We start from the raw sequence: 26,035 nt of genomic DNA on the forward strand, positions 1-26,035 counted from the left end.
GGTGGCTGGCGACGTGGCGTTCAATTAAGCGGGTTGCTCTTGGTATTGGAAGCTATTCTACCGTTCCACTCTGGTTCCTTGTGCTAAGGAGTTAATGCCACTCCAGCCCTCTGCTTTTTTTTTTTTTTTTTTTTGCCTTAGCTTCAGTTTCTGTTGCTGGCAGCCTAGTGAAGTGTAACTGCAAGATGATGAAGGGAAGGAAAGTCCGGTTTCATTGTGTCGATTGCAGGGAACAGACTCCCTGGGCTGAGAAATAGGCATTTTTATTTGTGTTGCTATGGGGAGCTGCCCATTTCTTCATCTGATAAGAGGGGGTGGGACCGCAGAATAAGAGTGGAAAGTGAGAACGCGTGGGGGTAAGGAACGGGAGGAAATACCCTGTTAATAAAACCCTATTCCACACGCTGTGTGTGCACAGATCATATCATGTCACTGTGACTGGACGAAGGGGTGAGGTGGGTTAAACAATAAACAATTGTGGCTTGTTCAAATAAAATCTTGTTAGGTAGGAAAACTAGAGGTAACTGGGGAGATCTACTATCAGAAGGATTTGGGGTGAGGGTGAGGTGGAGGATCAAGTCACATCTAAGTCTTCCCACTTTTTGTTTGTGCAGCCGTGGTTCTCAACCTGTGGTCACAGCCCTTGGGGCTAGGGTGACCAGATGGCAAGTTTGAAAAATCGGGATGGGGATGGGGGGTAATAGGTGCCTATATAAGAAAAAGCCCCAAATATCAGGACTGTCCCTATAAAATCGGGACATCTGGTCACCCTACTTGGGGCGGTCCATGGACTCTGTCAAAGGGGTCTGCGAAAGGCTTAGACTAGAAACTGACTGAACAGAATTCAACGATCTATACAGACAATAGATTTCCAAAGGGATCCGCATCTCCCTTTGCAAATTTTTTTAAGGGTTTGCAAATGAAAAAAGGCAGGGCACCACTGCCCTTTGTCCAGCACTTCCGTCTTGGGGGATATCTGAATATTGCTGCTCTGTTAGCAGCAGCAGGCAGGGCTGCCACTTGGGGTGGGTGTCTTTGGGCTGAAAAGGTGGCTTGAGGGGCTGGTCTTGACTGACTTGTTACACCAGCTCCTGTGGTGATGGGTGCGCTGTTAAATCCCGAAAGTCGGTCTAATAAAAGATATTACCTCATCCACCTCCTCTCTCATCAATCGGAACACACACAACCCCTGAGGTCTAGCAGGGAAGGAGCAGCTGGGATTGTGTTTCTCTGTCCTCTACTCCCAATGCAGCAGCTCCCTTGCCAAGAAGTGGGTGGTGCTGCTTCCCCCCCCCACACACACACACTCCCTTATCCCCAGTGCAGACCAATTGCCATGGATTTGGAGGGAGGTGCCTCACAGCAACGTCAGAAATCTGGGTCTTGCTGAAACTGAGGGCATGCATGCAAGCAAGCTGGGGTCAGGAGTAGCTGAGTTAGCGACTAGACCACCAGCCTCCTTCTCCACCAAGGAACAGAGCAAAGGAGGAAATCTAATCTCTTCTGGGGGCGGGGGAGGAATTGTTTATTTGTATCAGTCTTTTTTCCACCCTGGCATGTTTTTCTGTGTCCTGACTTAAGGGTCTTCCTGCCCCCCTGCTCGTTAGCAGAAGGATGGTGAAGGTGAGTGGTTTGCTGCCTGGTTGCTTTATGCTGAGTTCAACACCGGGCGTTTTTTCATAAGGGAGAGTTGACTCTGGGCTGTCTCCTGCCTGATTGGAGCTGGGGGTGGCTGTATTTCAGAAGAACAAGGATAGTCTCCCCAGCTTGAAGACAGGAGAAATGGACACCTGTTAGCAAGCTGGCTTTTGGGAGGTCGGGGGTGGGACTTGTATCTGTCCCTTTTTTCTGGAGCATATATTTCCTGTCTGGGATGTGGGTGGGGGTTCCATTTTCTTCCACGCTAAAGTAAAAAAACAAACAAACAAAAACCACCTCCGCCTTACTTTTGTCACAAAATCTAAGCTGCCCAGGCGTGTGTGTGTGTGTTTATCCCTGATAAAATTGGGGATGGGGAAAGTTCTCCCTTTCCGTGTCCCCTCCTCAACAGCAGTGGTAAAACAAGAGCTGACTGCCTGATACAGGGCAAGGGTTTGAACTTTCAAAATTAACCCCCCAGTACCCACACTACATTCAGTTTCAGCTGCCACCTGCTTTTAGGTTGACTGTATAGGAAGGCTTGTTAGTGTGTCTGAGTCAATGATGGGGAAAATTTAGTGACTGCTCTTGGGATCAGCTGTTTTTTTTCATTACACGACTTGAATCTATTTCCTTATGATAACTATCCTTACACCTCTTGTCAACGGTCTTGATTATCACTACAAAAGTTTTTTTCCCCTGCTGATGACCTGTTATCTTAATTAATTAGCCTCTTAGAGCTGGTATGGCATCTTCTCTGTATGTATAATATATATACTCTTCATATATGTTCCATTCTATGCATCCGAAGAAGTGGGCTGTAGCCCACGAAAGCTTATGCTCAAATAAAATTGTTAGTCTCTAAGGTGCCACAAGTACTCCTGTTTTGTGTGTGTGTGTGTGTGTGTGTGTGTGTGTGTGTGTGTGTGTGTGGTTGTCACAAAACATCCAACTATGGAATCTAGTTGACAGCGATCATTGGGATCAACAGAGGAGAGCAGATTTGGGAGTGATATGTTTTGGGAGCATTCGGTGAAATTTGCGAAAAGGGGGCTTTGAGATCCTTGAATGAAAGACTACAGATGACCAAAGTGAGACCCTTAATTTTTGTCATTACTCTCCAGAAAAATTAAATCTTCCATATTTCTGCCTGCGGCATAATAGAGTTTGAATGCCATTGAACTTAAGTAGACTGATATTTGGAGTGAAAATTCCACGAGCAAACTCAAGACAACTGGGTAGATCTTTTTCATGCCAAACTCCTTTTGTGATTATTAAATACACCTCTACCTCGATATAACGCTGTCCTCGGGAGCCAAAAAATCTTACCCTGTTATAGGTGAAACCGCGTTATATCGAACTTGCTTTGATCCGCCGGAGCACGCAGCCCCGCCCACCTCCCCCGGAGCACTGCTTTACCACGTTATATCCGAATTCGTGTTATATTGGGTCGTGTTATATCAGGGTAGAGGTGTACATGAAGAGGCTGCAGAAGAACAAGGTTGAAATGTTGTGGTTTGCCCTGAATTGCCTCGCTGTTCTGTGAAGAAATAACTTTCCCTTTTGAACACTGTTTTACAATGAAATTTTTCCTGACCCTGAGATCAGGGAAAGGGGGGTGGCCTGTTTGAATTGTCATCCCAGTTTTACTCTGCGGACAGTTGGTTTACAGAAGGCCATGTCTCAGAACGGATTAGCTGCTTGAGGGCTGGAGAATGGATCCTGAATCTTCAAATTTGTTAGTCTCTAAGGTGCCACAAGTCCTCCTGTTCTTTTGAATCTTCAAAGTAACCCTCAATGTAGTTTGAGAGTAGCAGCCGTGTGAGTCTGTATCCACAGAAAGAACAGGAGGACTTGTGGCACCTTAGAGACTAACACATTTATTGGAGCATAAGCTTTCGTGGGCTACAGCCCACTTCTTCGGATGCCTCAATGTAGTGACAGCCTTGCAAGGACTTGGGTGCCCGGGCTTGTGAACAGCTGCGCTGATGGGTGTTTAAGGTTTAGTTAAATTTTTGATCATGCATAGCTCTTCTCATTAGCAGATTTCAAAGTGCTTTGCAAAGGAGGTCGGTATCGTTGTCCCAATCTTACAAATGGGGAACTGAGGGGTGAAGTGACTTGCCTAACATCACCTAGCGGGCCAGTGGAAGTACTGGGAACAGAACTCAGGTCCCCGAGTGACCGTCAAATGCTGTAGCCACTGGGGCACACTAACAAGGCAGTTTTCCTCTTCAGCTTTTGGTAGAAGCGGGGTGTGTGTGGCAGGGGGTGGGGAGGTTGTATGTGCCTCTGATATAACTTAATTTTTTATTTTGACATGATTTCAGTGAACCTTCTTTGCTGTTCTGTCTGATCACTGCAAATGTAACACATGTTGACTTTGTGTACGACAGAGAAACTTACAAAGGGTTTCCTACCGGTTTAGCTGAGCCGGTGGAGAGCCATAGTGTGGACAGGGTTCTGGAGGTCACACCTGGTTTTTTGGTGCGTGGTGTTGTGGTTTTTTGTTTTTGTTTTGAATAACATTTAATTAGACAGGTTTCAGAGTAGCAGCCGTGTGAGTCTGTATCCACAAAAAGAACAGGAGTACTTGTGGCACCTTAGAGACTAACACATTTATTAGAGCATAAGCTTTCATGGGCTACAGCCCACTTCATCAACATTTTATTTAATTAGACAGACTTCTCCGCAGGTTTAACTAAAACCGGCTCTGGCCGCTCTGTCTTCTCTGAGGCACCTTTTGTCTATCGCTGGTTCAGCTGACCTGATATTATGTCTGGTAGGATTTCTTGGTAAGCTCAACGGGGCAGAGATTGTCGGTCTTTTTGTTCTGTGTTTGTGCGGTGCCTACCGCAGTGGAGCTCTGGTCCATGATTATCTCCTAGATGTTACTACAATACAAAAAACTAATTCCCACAGCCATGAGAAGCAGCGATATAGTCAGGAAAAAGAACAGGAGTACTTGTGGCACCTTAGAGACTAACAAATTTATTAGAGCATAAGCTTTCGTGGACTACAGCCCACTTCTGAAATATAGTCAGGGTAAACTGAGTTTACCTACTTCTCACAGGGGGAGCATGAGGTTTAGTGTAGGTTAGGTTTCAGAGTAGCAGCTGTGTTAGTCTGTATCCGCAAAAAGAACAGGAGTCCTTGTGGCGTAGGTTAGCTTACCCACTTTTGGGGGGTTTTTGGACTACTACACCATTGAGCGCCGATGTTCTTTTCAGAAAACAGAATGTGTTTAAAAACAAAGGTAAACGTTGCAAATTGCATAAAGTGGTGTTTTTTTTGTTTTTTTTTTTTTTTTTTTTAAGGCGTTGGGGGAAGAGAGAACTTACTCCGACCAGTGTGTCCAAATCAGGATAATGCAGATCTGGTTTTGGAGTTGTTTTTTGAGCTTCATGTTGATCTGTTTATAATTTGTCCATACTTATAGCAGAAAACTTACCTACCAGTGTATAAAACCCCAAAGCAGCCTGTTTCCAGACTATCTGAACCAAGTTTTTTGTCAACCCCCTGTTTTTCTTGCAATCAAACTCTCTCCCTCTTGATTTTAGTATTTTTTAGGTAAAGGTGGTGGTAAACTCATAGCCAGGGCAAAACTCTTAACTCTTGGGTGTATGCTGGCAGGAAGGAGTGCACTGGCTGCTGTGATATTTATCCAGGGCTGCTAAAAGTGTTGGTTAATGGCTGACTAATTAAACAAGGCAGAGAGATAAAGGGAATGTGACCTGGGTTAGGATAGCAGGCTGAGGAACGTAGCTCTAACTGGAGCACAATTTGGTATCTAGCAGTGAGTGGGGAACAGCAAGGGGAAAGCTGGCTTCTTGGCAGGGCAGGGGAAGGTTTAGACCAGTTGGGCAAAATGATCATGAAAATTCAGCAGCTGAGGTACAAACTGTACACACGGCTGCTACTCTGAAACTCTACGTACTGAACTTGATGATGGAAAAACTAACCTTTCCCTTGCCTCTTCCCAAAAAAAAAAAAAAAAAAATCACCCTGGATTTATAGCCACACCGGTCCCTTCTGGCCTTGGAATCTATCGAGTTTGCCCCAAATAATTCCTAAAACATCACTTTTTAGAAAAAACATGAGGTAGAAATTTGCAAGGTTAGCTTACATTCCAAGGTTGAATAATTGGACGGCAGTACCTTATCTCATGGCTCTTAAGAGAGATGCTGATCAAAAGCCCTGTATAAGAGCATGGTGGTGTTAGTAATATACTAATATCGTGTGTGTGTGTGTGTGTGTGTGTGTGAGAGAGAGAGAGAGAGAGAATACATCTCTGGTAACCTCCCATTTCTTAAGCCAAACCCCAGCGCTTTTGAAAATGCTACCCCAAAAGGATAGTGAACTGTGCCATTCGGCTAGGAGGGTTTCTGCTTGTACAGAGAAACTTGAGGGAAGATAATAGCAAGAAGCTCTCTTGGGGAAGTGAAAGGAGGGTGTGAGGTGATTACACTTCATTCAGTGCCTAGTTAGCATCTGAAACTTGTGATACTGAGTCACTTGGTGGAAGTGGGGTGAAACTGTTAATGCCCTGCAAAGGGAAGGCAGTTTTCCTGGGTGTTACAAAAGCTGACCACATAAGACCAGTGTGACTAAGAGGGAGGCATAGTTGTGGGTACTGACACTTTTACCAGTCATTAGCACAGGTGACTATAGTCAGCAGCGGAGCCGTTAGCCTAGGTTTCGCTGAGCCAGTAACCAGGTAGGTGACAGTACACCTCTACCCCGATAGAACACGAGTTTGGATATAACGCGGTAAAGCAGCGCTCCGGGGGGCCGGGGCTGCACGCTCCGGCGGATTAAAGCAAGTTCGATATAACACGATAAGATTTGTTGGCTCCCGAGGACAGCGTTCTATCGGGGTAGAGGTGTAATAGTTGGCTAGTGTCTGTGGATGCCGGGTCTCTGTAAAGAGAATGACTTGAGCATGAGGGCTGGGCGCTCAGTTAAATCTGGGGCTCTTTAATAGGACAAAAGGACATGGTGAAAATCTCCTATTGCTGTTTTTATTCATCCTTATGTCTATTACGGTAGAGCCTCAGGGCGAGCCAAGATTGGGGCCCTCTAGTGCTTAGTGCTGTACAAACGCAGAGTAATAGATGGTCCTTGCCCCAAAGAGGATACAATCGATGAAGAGGCAGTGTATGCTACTCCCTGCGAAGAAACTGAATGGAGGTAGAGGCGTCCGTGTGGGGAAAGATGTTCCCGGTTGTGACGAAATGGGAGTGTTCTTAATGTTTTTTCTGAATACTGTGTGGGTGCCTCAGTTTCCCCTATGCATTTCTTAGGCTCCAGTTTGCATAAATGGCTTCATCCCTTATTCTGGCAACAAATGGCTGGGGCCCTTCCCCCCCCCCCTTGCAAGGGAATAGCTAAAGATGAACAAAGAGATGAGGTGACCTCCTGGCCCGGGAAAGAGACAAAGGCCAGAAAGGAGGGGTTGGAGAGGGTTTCAGTTGGGAGCTGGCTGGGGATGGGAAGTGAGTGCAGACGTGGGTGTCTCCATTGCTGGGCCCCAAAATGGACCCAGCTGAGGGGTCCTGTTCTGTGTACCTACAAGCTCTGTTTTAGACCCTGTTCCTGTCATCTAATAAACCTCTGTTTTACTGGCTGGCTGAGAGTCACGTCTGACTGCGAAGTGGGGGTGCAGGACCCTCTTGCTTCCCCAGGACCCCGCCGGGGCGGACTCGCTGTGGAAAGCGCATGGAGGGGCATATGCTGAATGCTCCAAGGTCAGACCCAGGAGGTGAAGCCGTGTGAGCTTCTTGCCCTGGAGACAGTCTGCTCCGAGGGAGAGGAGGCTCCCCAAAGTCCTGACTGGCTTTGTGGGGGAGCAGTTCTAGAGCATCGCCCGGGGACTCCGTGACACCGGTACTCCACAAATACCAGCTCGGCCCTGTGCTCCATGAATACCAGACGGCTTTGAGATTCATTAAAGGATGTGGTGGGTGGGAAAGGAAATCTCCCAGATTATGAAAGTTCTTGCAGGCTAGGAAGGAGGGTCTGTTCAGGTGCCTGAAATACACAAGCAGCCATTGATGCCTTCCCGCTTCAAGGGCGGGAACAGGTGAGGAACTGCGATGTTTGGATGAATAAAAGTGTGGGAAGTGGGGACAGGGCAGCCGATAGTGGGAGCAAGTTACAGTAACTGCGGCCAATGAAAGCGTTAACATTGGGCCAACTGGCAGCAAGCTAGATCCTCTAGTGACGTTTGGGATGATACACTGGATATAATCTATTCTAGACAGTCCGTTCTGCCCTTTCCCCCTGTATTCTTGGCCCCCCGCTTGCAATCTAATTTCAGTCACACCCCGTGCGTCCAGAACTCCGTCCCAAAGGATCCATTTGATAGCTTGTTCCTTGCGCTGGATGTGAAAAAGAGGCCTTTCTCCTTCTGTGGTCACGAAGGGTCTGATGGCATTTTCGGGAAGAGCAGGGAACACTCTTGATAGGTTAGGAGATCTGTGTATTGTTCCTGGTTCTGCCCCTGATTTCCTGTATGACCCGGGCAAGTCACTTAATAGCTCCGTTCCTCAGTTTCCCTAGATGCAAAGGTGGGGGGTAATACTCCTCTCAGCAGCCCCTGGGGTAGGCGTTAATGCATTAAGTATATATAGCTCTTTGAGATCCTCTGACAAGGGTGTTATAAAAGGGCAGAGTGTGATTTATCTCCTGTGTGAATTCAAATGTATGTAATTCCACTTACTGAAAATCCCCTGCCGTTTTATTAGGCTACAGGCTTATCCGCTTCCTCTTCTAAACTATTGTGTAAGCTGCTGCGTGCTGTTCAGCAACCGCCACGTTCCACCCAAGAGATGGCTGCATTTCAGTGAGGAGGGGGAAATGGGGTTTATAGAGCTGAGACGCAATAGAATGCCTCTGTTTTTGTATGGTGGGTTTTTTTTGTCTTGGTACCTTACCTCTTTGTTGTGGGATTGGAAAAGTTTCCAGTGAAACGAGCAGAAGCAGATCCCAGTGGGAACTCGGGAAGGTTAAGTGCTGGAATTCAAGAATAGTGTGGGCGGGATCTCTGACTCCTGGCCTGGGTGGTGCAAGTGGGGCAGGCCAGCCGGTTGATGCTGGAATGCGATTCAGTCTTGGAAGGGGGGAGGAAGCTTCAAACCAACCAACTGGCGTCCGTCCGTGGAAGGAGGTGCAATGAGACACTGAGGAGGAGGGGCCTAAAAATAATAAATAAAGAACATCTGTGTTTGAAGTTGCTCCCTGTGGCTGCCACAGAGCCTCCTGCAATACACCGGTGGAGATGAAGTCCCAGGAAGAATGGGCTTGTAAGTTTCTTTTGAATGCATCTTTGCTTTTTCCCTGTGTAACTGAGTCTTCTGCCAGCAATATCCAAAGCTTTTAGCAAGATTTCAAGGATGGAATTTTCTGTGTCATCTCCTTTCACCTGCATGTTTCTTCTAATGTAGCTTGGGGGCCTTGTAAGTTGCACAAGTAAATGCTCCGTGATCCTTTCTGGCTGCCTCATATTTCAAAGGAGTTTGCTCTGAGTACACCTCTCTAAGGCCTGGTATCCTAGTGGTTGTATCTATGATGGCCAGACGTATTCTGCGTTCTGTTAGTGGAGGTAAATAGGGACTGAGATGTTGGGAACTCCAAACAAATGACAGAGACAAAGTACAGCTAGGCATACTGCATCTTTGCGATGTGACAGAATTGAAGTCTGTTTAAATATTTCAGCCTGAGTTAGCGGAATGAGAGCTGATCGGACATGGGTGAAGTATCTATGGCACACACTTCGTTGGTAGGTGCTGTAATACAAAGAGGTTTTTGGGGGGGGTGCTCTGTCAGCCTCCAGAGACAGATCAGGCTCTGTCCACCTCCTGGGCTTTGCGCAGAGTTTCTCCGTTCCGTGGAAATTGTGGGTCTGATGTGCCTTTCCAGACCAGCCAGCATCTGGACGGGGGAAAGAAGAATGTGGCTGTTGCATGAGGGCATCCGCCTCCATTTGTTCTCTCATTTAGCACTTTGAGAAACAAATCATTTAAAAAAAACAAAAACAGGTGGTGTCCTGAAATACCAGGCTTCCTTTTGTTCGTTTTAATCATCTGCTTCCATGTTCTCGATCTCTGTGTTAGCTGTTTGTGTTTCCGCTGCGTTGGCTGCTTTTTATCAACAAACTGTTGTTTTTCCTGCAGTCGGGCTCCAGGTGCTGCATCAGGGTTGGAACCCGCTTTGGTGCTGCAGAGGGGGAGAAATCTTGCCATCAAACCGCTGCTGGTGTGATGGTCTGTCAGGATTATCTCAATTAGCTGCCCCGCTAACGTAAAACTAGTCCTCATGCAACCAAGGTAAACTGAAGGATTATTATAGAATCTGAAGTGTTCTGCAAAGGTAACAGAGAGAAAAGAGTGGAGGGCACTTTTTAGATGTTAAAATCCTTGAATGGCTTTACAAATTAAGTCTCAGAGGGGGAGCCGTGTTAGTCTGAATCCACAAAAACAACAAGGAGTCCCGGTGGCACCTTAAAGACTAACCGATTTATTTGGACGTAAGCTTTCGTGGGTAAAAAATCCACTTCTTAAGATGCATCTGAAGAAGTGGGTTTTTTACCCACGAAAGCTTATGTCCAAATTTGTTAGTCTTTAAAGTGCCACCGGACTCCTCGTTGTTTTTTTTTTTTAAATTTTGCTTTCAGATTTTGCCATGTTGTGTTCAGGCGAGTTAGGCACACGTATATCAATTTGCAGATTCCAATGCTGTCACCTGGTCAGGGCGCTGGAGATTTTACACTGGACTGAAGCATATCGCTGGGTATCAGCTCGGATCCAGCTGAGAAGCCTCCACTAATCAGATTAATACATAGAATTGTTGGGATCAACAAGCAGCGTAAGGATTGCCGCTATTTCTGGCTTCATGAGGGGCCTGGCTAGTTGTGGGGACAGGTAATGGCTAAAGACCTTTTTGAGCTGGTGACCTACAAATCCAGAACAGGTCGGTAGTGACCCAAACACCCTGATTGCTCAACGGTTTATGGGAGTTGGCAGCACTCGGTGTTATTCCTTGTGGACAGGTGCCAACATCATTCTCGGCAGGCTCTGCACAGGGGTCAATGGGATGGAAATACTCTGTCACCATTTGTCCTTCCAGGTCATGGGTGAGGCACTTGGCCAGAGGGGAGGTTTGCCGTGCTGCTGTCTGGATTATACCTGTTGTGTGGATTAGAAGGACTTCCTGTGCCGTCTAGTACGCCGAGTTCCTAATCGGTGACTGGGTGCCTAGGTGCTACATTAACACAAATAATAAACAATAAGATATTAGACTGGGATTTTTCAACTGCAGCTTCAGCTGTCTAACGCCCTAGGGGCCTTTGACAATTCCATCCTTAGGCCTGGTCTGTGCTTAAAAATTAGATCCACCTAGCTACCTATAACAACAACAGTGAGAGATTCACCCTCCTGAACGCCATAGTTAAGATGACCACACACACACACCCACGTGTAGCTAGGTCAACGGAAGAATTCTTAGGTCAACCCAGCTACCGCCGCTCATAGAGCCGGATTAACTGTTGCGACTGAAAAACCCCTTCTGTCACCGTAGGAAGAGTCTACGTTACAGTGCCCATAGCGTGGAGGTGGCCTCAGTTTCCAGAAGTCTCCATCTCGCCTCTTTCACCACCACTAAATTCACTCTAAAAGCTTTAAGGACCTGATCCGGTCCCGGGCCTGGCTAGTACTTGGATGGAAAACTACCTGGGGACTGCTGCTGTCCACAGCCTTTCTTTACCATTTTTCTCCTTGTCTTGTCCTTCCCCCTGCCCTTCCCCCCGCCCCCCCAGAGTATTCCCTCTGGAGTTAGTGGCATTACTTGCAGGAGTAAAGTTTGCCTGCTTGAGGCCTAAGTTGTCCAGCAAGTGAGAAGGAGAAGGAGAAGCTCGAGTCCTTATGCAGTTCTGCTGCTTGACCAGTACGTTTAAGCGTGTTTCTGTGTGTTGCAGATGCCGATCCAGACATACTCCTGGTGCCTCATGATGGCGCATCTGCTTTATGTTCACTGTTAAGCCCCCTGACCTCTGACCGCTAACTAAGGCCGTGGTGCCCACCCACTGCTGCTTTGAGGAAGCCGGGATATTTGCAGTTGTTTTTCTTTGTCAGGTTAATGCATTCAGCTGATAATTCACCAGCAGCAAGTGTTACACCAGGGACGAATGTGGCTCTGGATTTTTCCTAAGAAGGTGTAGATTTCCTCTTGCTTTCCCCCTTCTCTTCTCCCCCCCCATTACAAAATTTGGCCCACGTCTGTTTTTTGAGGTAGCTTTTTGTTCAAAAGTGGAAACTCTTACTAGCTTGTTTGTTCATACTGCGCACTTAACTCGCCTCTTCGAAATGTGCGCAATTGAATCTGCGGATTTTTTGATTTGAGATCGATTGCTTTGACAAGCGCCTACATCTCGGTGTCCCTGAGAGACTTGGGAAAGGGGTTGCCGCATATGCTCTCCTACACCCGAGGAGCCAGCCAGATGACTGAGTCAACCAGTTGCATTTAATAACTTTTGTACTATGGAATTGGCTAGGGTGAGCCAGCTGATGGGTTGTCGCCTGTTCTGTAGTTTATTAACTTCCCTCTATTCCTCTTAGGGTGACCAGATGTCCCGATTTTTTTATAGGGACAATCCTGATTTTTGGGTCTTTTTCTTATATAGGCTCCTATTCCCCCCCCCCCCCCCCCGTCCTGATTTTTCACATTTGCTGTCTGGTCACCCTAGTTCCTCTTCTGACCCGGGACTGTGGTGTGTGGTTTTTGGTTTTGTTTTGTTTTAAATGAAGTGTCCTTACTATGCATTCACTGGATGGTCCATATCGGCTTGACGATGAGCAGGTGACTATAAGGCCACCAGCGCTGCCTATAATAGTGAGCAGAGGGAGTAGCTATGAGTTGAAGCTCAGGTTTGTGTCGATGACCAGATATTTTCTTGTCTGACTAAGGTGGCTGGTGTAGGGAACATTGGATTATAAGGGCTGTGCATTTACCAGCTGCTAGAAGAGTTGCCTTTCAGACATAGAAATATATTGTTATACCGAGGGTTTCTTTCTTGTCCGTTTGGATTGTTAACTCCTCAAGGAATGCATCGGTCATTATTTTTATCGTGTGTAGGGTTGGGGCCATAGTTGGTACTTTAACAAATGAGAGTTTGGAAAACAGGTTTGATATCCATCCCCTCTGTCACATTATCAATGGCCAAGAAGATCTCTCTCGTGTGCTCACTTTCGTCTTCGCTCCAGAGTGGACTATAGCTCATTGGGTTGGATTTCCTTTCCTCCAGATATAACTTGTCTGGTCCAAAGGAAGGAAGAGGATGTTGCTTGTCAGAATCATCTTAGATGGACAAACTCTTCATTTTCTCTGTGCCAGTTTCTGGAAGATTTCTTTGTTTCAGCAGCGATTTGCCAGCACTTTGAACTGCAACTGGGCAGGACCAAAGCTGTATCTTTGATTTTTAGAGGACACAGATGCTTAATGATGTAAACAGACTTTCATTGTTGCCTGGCTTTGTTTATAAAAACAAAACAAAACACATTTGGGTCCACCCCATGGCCAGATTTCCTGTGTAATGCCAATCCAGAGCACAGCTCTAAGCTCTCTGTAAAACCCTCTTGAGTCCGCTTTGAACTTTGCGTAGTGGAGTTACTGAAATGGTAATAACAGACCATCCAGTGTCAAATTCCTGATCTGAGTCTGTATTTTAAAAACCCCAACCCAGAACACTGATCTGGAAACACTATCTGGAAATCTGACGCTCCGTTTTAAAAACGGTGCCTTCCCCCCACATAAAGGGGGAATATTGGCACTTTGATTTCTGCCCAAGATCAACAAAACTACGCCCAAGTACAAGTGCTTTGTACTTCACTAAAAAGGAATGAGATCACGCTGTGCGGCTCACAGCTGGAACCCCTGGACTCCCTGGCACCGCAGTTCTGACCCCAGCTGGGTCAGCTCAGCCCCTTTATTCTTTCGGAGGCAGATAACCTGGCATCCAGGAAGGGAGTAAAGGGACATAGGACTGGAAGGGGCCCATCCTACGCCCTCAAGTCCAGTCCCTGCTATCACCATCAACTCTGTGAGATCATCCCATTCAGAAACATACCAAGCGCCAACTTAGAACAGGTTTGGTGGTTTGCCCCCACTGCTACTGTTGCAAGGTTATTCCAGAACCTCCCTCCTCCGATGGCTAGAAACCACCTTCTCCAGCCTCCGTTGATCCCTGACTAGTTTATCCCCATTTGTTCTTGTACCAGCATCGTCCTTTAGCTTCAATAGCTCTTCTCTCTCCCTGGTGTTTACCTCCCCCCCCCCCCCCCCCCTTTCAGCCTCTTCTTATGAGGCGTCCTTTCCGATTAAAGGCCCGTTGTATCACTGACCTGAAGTAACACTCGGACTTCGGTGGTCCAGGAGCCAAGAAAAAGCCACGGTAGTGTGACCTGATAGTAAATGAACCAATCTATGTACATACATACTTTGAATGTGTGTGTAACATTCTCACCGCAAAATGACTGACCAGCTATTCTATAATTGGTTAAGAACATAGTAAAGGCATCCTGATGGGCCAGTAACTTGGATTGGTTGGTTGGTTAATTGAATCGATGTTTTAATATGTGCTGTAAAGAGCCGTTTGCGGGTCCCGAGCCTCCGTCTGAGTATCGCTGCCTTTAGGTGCAATATATGGGCCCGAAGAGTCAAAGGCCTGTAACTGTCCAACATTAAACCGTTTTAAACAAGGTTCAGGCTTTGCTAGACGGAGACCTGTGCCTGTGGAGTACCATGGTGCAAACACCGTTAGAAATCCGTTCGAACCTTTAATAAAAGAAAAACCGATACAGCATTTGAAATGTAAAGTACTAAATAAGGCAACATCCCTTGTCCCTTTCGATCTACCCAGAGAGACTTTTTTAGAAAGACCCCTCCACCCCCCGTTTGACAGTCTCTTAGATGGCTTTACACATGGTAATAACTGTCCTTTTGGGGAAAAGGAAGACATTAGTTGAGATGGGCTGGAGCTGTTGCTGTTAGTCTGTTCCTGTTTCCTAGAAGGCAAAGCAAGACCAACACCCACCAGGGGAAAGAAAAGAACAGCAAAGCTAGAAAATGCAGCGTCTGTCTCTGGTTCTGATTCTCACTTGCAACCTTGCTGCTGGAGGAGGAATAGGCCCAGCATATGGTCTGATCAGCCATTCTGAGACCTGGCAAGTTGCTGCCAGCATCAGACTAGGGAACAGCTGTTTCTGCAGAATCTATAGTCTTGGCCAGCTAAGCCACATATTAGACAGAAGGCAGGGCAGGGGGTGCGGGGAGATGTGACTAGAGGTGTCTAATGTGTGGCTTACATCACAGGTGGTGATCAGGATTTAGCCAGAGCCGGTAGAGACGGCACTGTCATGTGGCTCTCTCTCTGGCCCAGTCTAGTTGGGACATCTCTCAGGATCAGGATGAAGAAGGTCCATGGTCCTAGGAGGTGGTGGGGGTGGCAGCCATATGATGGTGAAGCTCTCTTCTTCTCTTTTCTTTCAGTCAGCCAGCATCGCAATAGCCTCTCTGCCCGTCCATCTCTGTTAACTTCCCCAGAAGTTGGTTCTGTTTAAGAACCCAAAAGGGAATGATGGGTGGAATAGCCCTTCCCCTCGTTATTTTGCTCACCCATTCGGCCGAGTTTCTGACACACCAATTTTCGTTCATTGACTTCCAGTCCCACCCCCTCTTGTTTGCCAGGCACAACTTTAACACAGTCCTTGAGTTATATCTGTAGGCCTTTTTGTTTGGACTAACCTAGCTTCCCCCACCCCCCTCTTTTTTTGTAGATTTTTCTCATCAACATGTATTGTTATAAGTTAGTGTGACACTTTATAAACTTTCTCACCGTTGAGCTCACAATTTAAGGTAAATTTGTAAGCCCAGTTATCACCACAGGCACCACCAGGAATCTCTTTTTGTGGTGCTGTTTGGGTCATTACCACGTGGGCTTTCCTTCTGAGCAGCATCTCCGTGATCCCACAGCATGCGAAGACTTGTACGTCAGTCAGATCGATCACTGATTCAGTCCGCTAGCGGTGGAGCAGCATATACATTACTGAAACAGATACTTATTCTTATCAATTGACTGGGATTTGGAAAACTTTGAGAGCTAATCCTACAAACAATACCTCATACGAGCTTGGAAGCCATTGGGGTAATTTTATCCAACGATTGCTCATATGAGGATTGGGTTCTTGGTTGCTTCAGTTCTCCCCATGCAGAGGAGTGCCCCGTAAACATCTGCAAAGCTACCCCCATGTCCTCCTTTGCCGTCATGCCTACGAACACTTGGCAGGAGAGGAACCTGGTGTGCTGTGACCGATGCCGTCTCATAGTTTCCTTGTGCGCCTCTGTTTGTCTACCACCTGTTATCTCTTGTCTTATCGGTAGATTGACTCTCCCTGTCCTATAAAGATTACGTTTTGGTCTGCCTGTACGCTACCTAGCACAGTCGGGTCCTGGGCCATGATTGGGATTCCTAGGCACTACCACAGTAGAAATAAGTTCTACCACTGAAGCCTTTCTTACCTACTGTCTATATCTGTGTAGTGTGAGTGCCCTTCAGAAGTTACGTTTCTCTGCCAGCAGAGGTAGACATGGATGATCGATGGAGTGTTTGCGTGGGTTCGTGAGTAGCGTGTATGTATGCAGAACTTTGGGGGGGGAAGGCAACCCAAAGAGGGGATTTCCTCCATTAGTCAAGACAGTAGAACCTCAGAATTATGAACACCTCGAGGAATGGAGGTTGTTCTTAACTCGGAACAAAACGCTACGGTTCTTTCTAAAGTTTGCAACTAACATTGACTTAATACAGCTTTGAAATTTTACGATGCAGAAGAAAAATGCTGTTTTCCCCCTTTATTTTTTAATAGTTTAACACAGAACTGTACTGTATTTGCCGCTTTTGGGGAAGGGGGAGGGTGTTTGTCTCTGCTGTTGCCTGTGTGCTTCTGGTTCCAAATGAGGGTTGTGGTTGACTAGTCGGTTCATAACTCTGAGGTTCTACTGTGGGGGAGGAACGGACCTGCCACCGGAGGCTGTGGTCATACAGGATCCTTCAGTGGCTAGGGTCGTAAATAACTTTTAAACTATTAAAACTGTACCGGTTAAACATTTAACTGTTAGGCTCCGCTGCCATCCTTCATGCCCAGAATCCCCTTCCTCTTAATAATTTTTTACTTACCGGCACCCGCTCTTCCTTTCTCCCCCCCACACATGCCGGATTAAAAAAAGCTTTTACTGTCCTTCTATTTAGACACCTAAATATTTATTTATTTAGGCATCTAAACTTTTATTTATTTATTTTTATTTAAGGAGCAGAAGTTTGAAAACAGGGGCTGTAATTTTTTCCCTGACAGTTTCTTGTCAAGTTTGCAAGCAGATGACACAACAGGACATGAAGTATGTCTAATATCTGAAAGTAACTCTACTCTGGGAGATCCCAGGAGGCGGCTACCCCTGTTTTTGTAGGAAAAGTTGAATTTGCTCAGTGGCGGCGAGGTCCAGGGGCGTTTCGCTGTTCTAGACGTTGTGGTATCTTTATGACCCATCTAGTTTTCAAGCTGTTTGGCCTTTTTCTCCTCAACTATCCACTCCAAAGAGCCACGAACACCGTTCAGCTGAGCGCTGCTCCATGTGCCAGTTTGAGCGTTAAGGAGGACAGGTGTCGAAATGTCACCAGATCTTGGCACGCTTGGACTCGGGCTGTGCAAACATTAGGCAATGCTGCTTGAAGTTGTTCCTGTCACAAAGGAGCAAGGCCGTGCTCTGGTTTTAATCCAGGAGACGATCTCCTTTCTTTATACGGTATTGTTCCTCCAGTGCCTGTAGCTACTGCAGAGTCCACTGATCTTCTCGGCTCTCCCCTGGGTCCCAGGCAGAGTGACCCCACCCCCCAGCTCATCACGACAAGCACTGAACCAATGGTCTAGTGATGTGGAAACATCCAACGTCCACAGCCCGCAAGAGGGAATAGCTTGTTGTAGGGAACCCCTGTACATGTCAGTAGCCATTGGGGGGGTAGGTATTGGGTCGGACTGAGCTGCAGTGCTCAGAGCCATCGCAGGGCGGCTGGTTCCAGTGGCAGTCGTGTTACTTGGCATACGTTGCCATGTGGTGTCATGGTCTGTAATTTATTTTTGGTGGCTGTCCATGACTCCCAGTGGATTGAGGTTTCTTGAGGGTCACGTCTTGGTGTGTTTTAGTGGGTAACGCTAGAGAGCGGGGAGAAGACCGGTGGATTCTCTTTTAGAAACATTAAAATACACAGTGTTGAAGGAGCAACATAGACTCATAGACTTTGGGAAAGTGTCTCATCCTTCTCTTGCTCTTCTGCCAGGGCTGGAAGGTCGAACAGGACAGGGCAGAGGAGATTCTGTGTGCTCCATCTGGGCTCAGGACGGTGTTGCTTTCTGACCATGTTAGTGTCCCGGTCTGATTGTTCACGCATACTGCAGACCATCTGCCTGGTACAGCCTGGAGGGAGAAGTGGGTTGTGTTTGCCAAAGATTAGATAGGGCGGATGCACTCTGAATATCCAGGGTTGAAGACCCTCTTCTGCTTTTTGAATTTGGGGCACATTTTCTCCTGACATTGGGAGACGCCTCTCCTAAAACGCGCAATGACGTTCTCCTCCCCATCCCGACTGTCCTGAACACCAGCTTTCCCAGACTTCAGCTTGATTCTGGGTGAACTCCCATGACTAGTAACGGAGGGATTCCTGCTCCCGTCTACGTGTGGCCGAGATCTTCTCTGTTCTCTAAGCAATCAGGATGAGAGTTGTGGGAAGAAGGCTTAAACATAATGCTTTTGTGAACGCTTGTACCGAGCACCTTCTTGGCCTTGCCCCTCTAGGAGCCAGGTTGTAACAGAATGTGGTGCTAGCATCCTTCCCCTTTCAGAGCATGTGCTTTTCAGTTAATATGAAGCTCAGTTTCCCAGGTGTGCTACGGTGCATTGGAAACCCGGGCTCAGACTTGGGTTTGAGCCCCACCCTCATATTGTCCACACACACTCATCTGTTTGCCTTGGGTCAGCAAGCACTCGGGTCCCAGGTCCCATCCAGGGTGGATGGGCTCTAAGCACAAGGCCTGCTGAGGCTCTGGTCCAAACCCTATCATTTTGCAGTGTGGACGCGTCTCAAGCCGCAGAAGCTCTGTGTGGTTCAGTAGGGACTTGTTAGCCCCGTTGTAAGACCTGGCTTCAGCAATTATAAACCCAGGTTTACAACACAGTGTGGATGCTCAAGTATGGGCTTAAAAATACCAAGTCCTCATGGCCAAGTCCTGCAGATGAGAGTCCATAATGCAGTGTAGACGTACCCATAGAATCTTTCATCTCTAGGCCACTGGTTCCAATCCAGGTCAGTACTGAAACTGGGGGGGCTATCTGGTGGTGGCCTATGTGAAATGAGTTGCTGAGGCTCGGACCAATTCCCATTGTATCCGTATCATGAACAATACCCCCGGTTGACGCTAACGATGTCCCATTGTCAGCCCTTGTTAGAGACGAACACCCTCTTCCCCTCCCCCCCCCCCCCCCCCCCCGACCTGTAGAATCGGTCCCTTTATGCTCCTAGCTGATATCCTATGGCAGGGGGGGCCAACCTGTAGGTCTGCAGCCACATGAGGCTCTTCAGACGTGAATATGCGGCTCCTTGTCTAGGCACCAACTCCGGGGCTGGAGCTACAGGCGCCAACTTTCCAATGTGCCGGGGGGAGCTCCCTGCTCAACCCCTGGCTCTGCCACAGGCCCTGCCCCCTCTCCACCCCTTCCTGCCTCCTCCCCAGAACCTGCCGTGCCCTCGCTCCTCCCCTTCCCCCAGAGCCTGCTGCACGCCAGGAAACAGCTGTTTTTTGGCTGCCCTAAGCACGGCAGTCAGGCGGCCTTCGGCGGGACGCCTGCGGGCGGTCCGCTGGTCACGCGGATTCGGCGGCATTTCTGTGGATGATCTGCTGGTCCCACGCCTTGGGTGTACCCGCTGCTGAAGCCGCGGGACCGGCGGACCTCCCGCAGGCATGCCGCCGAAGGCTGCCTGACTGCCGCCCTCACAGCAACTGGCAGACTGTCCCCCGCAGCTGGCCACCCAAGGCACGCGCTTGCTGCGCTGGTGCCTGGAGCCGTCCCTGCGGGTGGGCGGGAGGCACTGGGAGTGGGGCGGGGGAGCTGATGGGGGGCTGCTGACGTATTCCTGTGGCTCTTTGGCAATGTCCAAATTCTGGCTCCTTCTCAGGCTCAGGTTGGCCACCCCTGCCCTATGGGCTGGGTTTACAGGACTTCCGAGAGGGGGTGGGTTTTAGGCTTCTGGAATGTCGGGTTGTGCCTGACATCAGTCTGACCAGAATGTACCTAGCTATCCAGAAACTGACATGCTGCCTTCAGGCAGTCTGACGTGAGGGGTAGCCTGGGGAGCAAATCCAGCCTCTTCGTTCTACGTCGTTGTGGTGCAGGCAATAGTCTAGAGTGCCAAAGAAGTAATTTGCCAGGAGCTGCCGTTAATAGCCTCTATAGTCACTTACTGTATAGCGAATAACTGCACAAGGAAAGGCCACTTCTCTTTCCGCTCAAGTGGGGGGAAACTTCAACAGGTTTCAGTGGGAGCAGGGTCTGGCTCAGCGCTGACAGAAATCATAGACATGTAGGACTGGAAGGGACCTCAGTAGGTCATCTAGTCCAGCCCCCGGCACTGAGGCAGCACATGCATCTCGCGAGATAGATGGGATTAGAAATTGCTGCTGGGTGAACAGCTCTGTTCTCAGCCTGGGGTTTGCACAGGGAAGGTGTGGATCCGCTCCTGCCTTGCATTGGGTTCTAGCCCTACTTCTAATCCTAGTTCCTTCTAGTCCTTTTTACGTAGCTGCTTGGAAGCCAGAAAAGGGGCAAATGGGACAGCGAAAGAAAGAGTCTGTTTTCTAAAGTTGGTTCCTCTTGGAAAATGCTTAAAGCCATAAAGGGATTATTCTTGAATTGCTTGATTAGCTTCTAAACATTGGCACTTCAAATGTTTGAGATATTTAGTTATCACGCGAAATATAAGGTGCCTCGTGGCCCAGGACCCAGGAATCCTTTTGCCTTTCTTGCTAGCACCTTTCATCCACGTTCTTTGCAAATGCCTCATTCTTGTGAGTTGGGCTAATTATCACCTTTTTACAAGTAGGGAAACCGAGGCTGAACGGGGCAGTGGCTTACCTGAAGCCACATAGTGGCAGAGCAAGAAATAGAACCCACAATTGCTGACTCCAGTCTCTTGTTCTAACCACTAGAGATCGTGCATCTGTGCTCCTGGGCTCTCTTCCCAGCGATCTGTGCTGACGGCTGGACTCTCTCCCACAGGCAGGAGCAGTGCCTGAGAGAGGAGGACAGCTCTGTGAAGTTACAAGCAAGAGATTGCCTGGTCGGTCACTGCCAGATTTAGATTCACGTTCCAGAGCGGCTTGCCTTTCTGCTCTTCTCCTTGCATCTTAATTGTTAAAACTTTATTTTAATGGTTTTATTTTCTTCCTAGTTTAAATATTAATCCAAAATCAGGGACAACTGGCAAGCAAGTAAGGCAAAATGCCTAGAGGTCAGCTGTTCTGTTGGAAGAATAACAACCCAAGTACAAGCTATTTAATACGGGGAGCGGAGAGTAAATGAAGGAAGAAAACACAGGATCACTTTGACTGGGAATATATTTATCCTGTGCCTTTGAGATCTCAGGGCTCTAGAATAAGACTGGTCTTCTCTGTTCAGACCCAGAGCTGGCAGCCTTGGGATTCTGCCCCCATGTGAAAACGGGGAAGTGACTGGCCCAAGATATTGCAGTGAGTTGGTGGTACAATTGCAAATGGAACCCATATCAATCCCGATACATATATTTCCTTTGCAGAAACAACAAGGAGTCTGGTGGCACTTTAAAGACTAACAAATTTATTTGGGCATAAGCTTTCGTGGGTAAAAATCTCACTTCTTCTTGCATCTTTACCCACGAAGCTTCTGTCCAAATAAATCTGTTAGTCTTTAAGGTGCCACCAGACTCCTTGTTGTTTTTGTAGATACAGACTAACAAGGCTACCCCCTGATACTTTCCTTTGCAGGTTACTTTTAAGCTATCTGTAGCCTTAAGAAATGAAAATCAAAACTAACATAACGGGCTTCTAAGGGTCTGTCTTCACTGCAGAGTCAACTTGAGTTTGCTCCAGTGAGAGCAGCCACGCTCTGAAATAACACCTGAGTTGCTGCGTCCACACAGGTACTGCGCTCGTTTATATGTGGCACTAGGATTTCTGAGGGCGCATCCATCCCATGATTCTTAGCGCTGCAGTAAGTTGAGCCGAACCACGAATTCTCCCGCGGTCTGTTGTGGGAGAACGTGTGTGTTTCTTCTGGGCACGTGGTGGGGCTAGCGGGAGGGCACTGGAGGGGCGCTCGCAGGGTGGCTGTGTTAGCTGGCAGGCTGTGCCCACTCGAGCTCTGGCCTGTACACCTTCTCGGGCCAGCCAACCCTAGTTAACAGCACTACCGCGGGCGAGTGAAGCGCTACCTGCACGTGTTAAGATCAACGCTCCCTGCAAACAAGCCCTAGTAAGCAATCACACGTGCATTCATTGCAAACCCTCCCTTGCCCTGAGTTGGATAGGTGACCCTGAACTCCCGGGTCACCCCTGGCAGAGGTCCCTCGAGGTCAGGGTTGGGGGGAGGAAGCGTGCTGTGTCTTTTGCTGTGTATCTGCTCTCTAGATAAAGGCCTTCGCTCTCTGGGGCTGTCAATCCAGCACCATTCACTGGAGCTAGCTTAATTAGGTAAAAATAAATGACTTTTTTTTTTTCCTTTGGAACATTAATTAGTTTTACATTAGACACTGGAGCTGCATATGGTGGCTGGTTCCTATTAATTAAAAATGCTTATTTTTAAGCAGAAAATCATGATGTGAGACGGGCCAGATTTTTCATCCTACTGTATCAGCGCTGAGTTGAGTTTTCTAGGTGCCCAGGTTGCATCGTGTGTGTGAGAGAGAGGGCGAGCGAGCTGCTCTCTGGGATGGCCCTGGCTGTTTTCTCCTACTGTTGGGTTTAGGTTTTATTTCCCAGTTGATTCGGGGCTGCTTGAGACTTGCAGGAACAAGGCAAATAGCATCTAGTATTATATGGAGAAATACCTCTCAGAGCTGAAAGGGACCGTGAAAGGTCATCGAGTCCAGTCCCCTGCCTTCACAGATTTTTGCCCCAGATCCCTAAATGGCCCCCTCAGGGATTGAACTCACAACACTGGGTTTAGCAGGCTGATGCTCAAACCACTGAGCTATCCCTCCCCCCAATGTAGCTGTAATTAACGGTCTTGGTGTAATTGTCACTCCAGTGCACCACCTGAGTGACCATACATCAGAATCCTCTGACGGCAGCACGTCGCCCATCTCTAGCACTTCCCATTTGGGGGCTCAAAGTTCCTTACAAACAGGAAAGACTTTGGCCTCCTAAGATGTCCAGCATAGAGGAAAATTGTCCCTATTCTGCAGACGGCTAAGCAAAGAAATGAGAGGCGAAGTGACTTCTTTAAAGCTGGCCTGCGAAGGGGTTGAAATTTTGGATAGACGGGACCTGGATTTCTAATGTGTTGGGGAGGCTGTTAGCTAGGGAGACCTGCTCTCACTCCAAGGCGGGGTAGATCAAAGCACATCACAGAACTCCCAGTGCCCGGCAGCAGGGTCTGCGCAAACACTCAATGGGTGGCAGGCCAGCACGGGGTAGATTTACATTGCAGCTTGCTGCGAGCTAACAGACAAGCCCCAAGTCTCTCTGCCTCAGTTTCCCATCTGATGATAGCACTATCCTACCTCACAAGGGGGGGGGCATTGTGAGGATAAACTGGGAAGATTGTGGGCCCACGATGAGGTCAGCATAGATATTGGGGGGTGGGGGGGGGGTAGGGATAGCTCAGTGGTTTGAGCATTGGCCTGCTAAACCCAGGGTTGTGAGTTCAATCCTTGAAGGGGCCACTTAGGGATCTGGGGCAAAATCAGTACTTGGTCCTGCGAGTGAAGGTAGGGAGCTAGACTCGATGTCCTTTCAAGGTCCCTTCCAGTTCTAGGAGATGGGATATCTCCATTAATTAATTAATTTATTTATTATGGATGGGGATATAAAAACAAGCCATCAGGCTGCCTTTGTACTTCATATAGAAGCATGAAAAGGGCACAAGCCCTTTATTTAGATCAGCGGTTCTCAACCGGGGATACACGTACCCCTGGGGGTGGGCAGCGGTCTTCTGGGAGTACATCAACTCATCTAGATATTTGCCTGGCTTTACTACAGGCTACATAAAAAGCACTAGTGAAGTCAGTGCACGCTAAAATTTCATAGACCATGACTTGTTTATTCTGCTCTATAGACACTGAAATGTCAGTACAATATTTATATTCCAATCTGTTATAATGACCTGATTAAAAACAAGAGAGTCGGCCATTGGTCAGTAACAGTGGGGCTGTGACACTTTTGTGTTAGGACATCTGATTTCGTAAGCAAGTCGTTTTTAAGTGAGGTGAAAGTTGGGGTACACGAGCCAAACCTGATTCCTGAAGGGGTCCAGTCTGGAAAGGTTGAGAACCTCTGATTTAGACCCACCTGGACGATCCCACGGTAAGCAGCAGGAGTAGAGCGTAGACCTGGGAGATGGTGTTTCTGTGTCGCAGTAGCACCAAGAGGCTCAACGGTGCTGGACATTGTGGACGTGTGACTCGCAAAGGTGCTGTCCCAGCCCCGTAGTAACCCAGACAGCCATCCGTCCTCTCCTGGGTTAGGTGACGTCTCTCTCCCCAGTGGGTGGCTGGGGAGAATGATCGCTGTCCGTGACTTGTGTGCTGTGTTTGTTCAGTGTACCAGACAAAACAAGTTAGTTATTGGCTCCTCCCCTGTCCTAGATGGTGTCTGTGCTCATTTGCCTCCCAGAAACTTCTTACTTGTTTAGAACCACTCCTGAATCAAAACTGGTTTGGTGTGGTCTCTCGGGCAGCTGGTACTGGCAGCGTGGAGGAAACAGGAAGAGAGATTTGTCTTCAGCTGTGCTGAGCCTTAAGTGGAGAACTGGTTCAACCAACCAACCAACCCAGGAGGAAGGAATGATGTGACATGTCAGCAAAGCAGAACAATTGAGGTGGAGGTTCAGTGTGTCGAGGTGACCTTTAAATGTCTGCTCAGCTGTTCTGATTGGTGCCAGAAGTGTGTGTGTGTGTGTGTGGTACTTAACAGAAATAGATATGCTCCCTCCCCCGAGAGAGTGAGCCTGTAAAAACGACACGTGAGAGGGGGTTTCCAGGATCTGCCTCCAAATTAGGCTGACATAGGAAGGAAGTGAGAGAGTTTGAGGGGAAACGAACGAAGATGATGCGAAACATGCTTGGCATAAAGCTTTGGAAAACCAGACTTTTTTAAACTGGCACCCAGGACAAGAAAGAGAAGCAGGTGGCTGTAGAGATGAGGTCATCTGGGGAAAGGCCATCGGAACGTGAGAGGGTTTGAAGGTGGAAAGAGACACGAGCAGGAATATTGTTCTGACCAGGAATGGCATATGAGAAATGCAAAAGGCGGAAGAGGTGATAGGGACAGGATCGAGGTGAGAGATTTCGCACTGTTCCTTCAGTATGAGCTGGGACAGGGGTACAAGTGAGCGGCCAGGAGTCCCGAAAAGCTCCATGTTGCTTTGGATGTGTAGCAGTTGTCATGTGGCTGCATCATCTTGACTGTGGGATCAGGCAAATGGAGGGACCTTAAATGCGACTGTCTCTGGTGAGGATTGGCTTCGTTGCGTCCTGTCTTTGGCATCTATGCTGCCTTACCTGCCTGTGTGGGGATCAGAAACGTGTGCTGCTCTGTCTCGTAAATCTCTCTCTTTTTCTGAGCTTTGGCAGGACAGACGTAGCACAGAAGGGTTGGATTTCTCCTGGGCATTTCCCATTCATCTGTCTCGTGCACGCAGCAGGCATCTCTGTCAGAGCAGAACCCTTCAGGCTGCTGAAACAACAAAGAGTCTGGTGGCACCTTAAAGACTAACAGATTTATTTGGGCATAAGCTTTCGTGAGTAAAAACCTCACTTCTTCGGATGCATCCGAAGAAGTGAGGTTTTTACTCACGAAAGCTTATGCCCAAATAAATCTGTTAGTCTTTAAGGTGCCACCAGACTCTTTGTTGTTTCAGCAGCCTGAAGGGTTCTGCTCTGACAGAGATGCCTGCTGCGTGCACGAGACAGATGAATGGGAAATGCCCAGGAGAAATCCAACCCTTCTGTGCTACGTCTGTCCTGCCAAAGCTCAGAAAAAGAGAGAGATTTACGAGACAGAGCAGCACACGTTTCTGATCCCCACACAGGCAGGTAAGGCAGCAT

General features: G+C 48.0%; 1 protein-coding gene across 4 annotated transcripts in view; it reads left to right on the forward strand.

Annotated features, from left to right (window-relative positions):
* PAK4 (p21 (RAC1) activated kinase 4) overlaps window positions 1-26,035 on the forward strand; it is a 97,882-nt gene that overhangs the window by 39,597 nt on the left and 32,250 nt on the right. Inside the window, exon 1 of one of the 4 annotated variants that reach the window (XM_034792079.1) lies at window positions 1,410-1,623. The exons of 1 other annotated variant lie outside the window; for it this stretch is intronic. Coding sequence is in view for 1 of the 3 variants with exons in the window: in XM_034792077.1 (XP_034647968.1) it covers window positions 8,918-8,942 (25 nt within the window). In the remaining 2 variants the exon portion in view is untranslated. Of the gene's footprint in view, window positions 1-1,409; window positions 1,624-8,858; window positions 8,943-26,035 lie in introns of those variants that run through there. 2 more of the 4 variants (XR_004648347.1, XM_034792077.1) reach the window with 2 other exon arrangements.

The sequence above is a fragment of the Trachemys scripta genome, chromosome 16 (genome assembly GCF_013100865.1).
Source record: "Trachemys scripta elegans isolate TJP31775 chromosome 16, CAS_Tse_1.0, whole genome shotgun sequence".
Taxonomy (NCBI): domain Eukaryota; kingdom Metazoa; phylum Chordata; order Testudines; family Emydidae; genus Trachemys; species Trachemys scripta.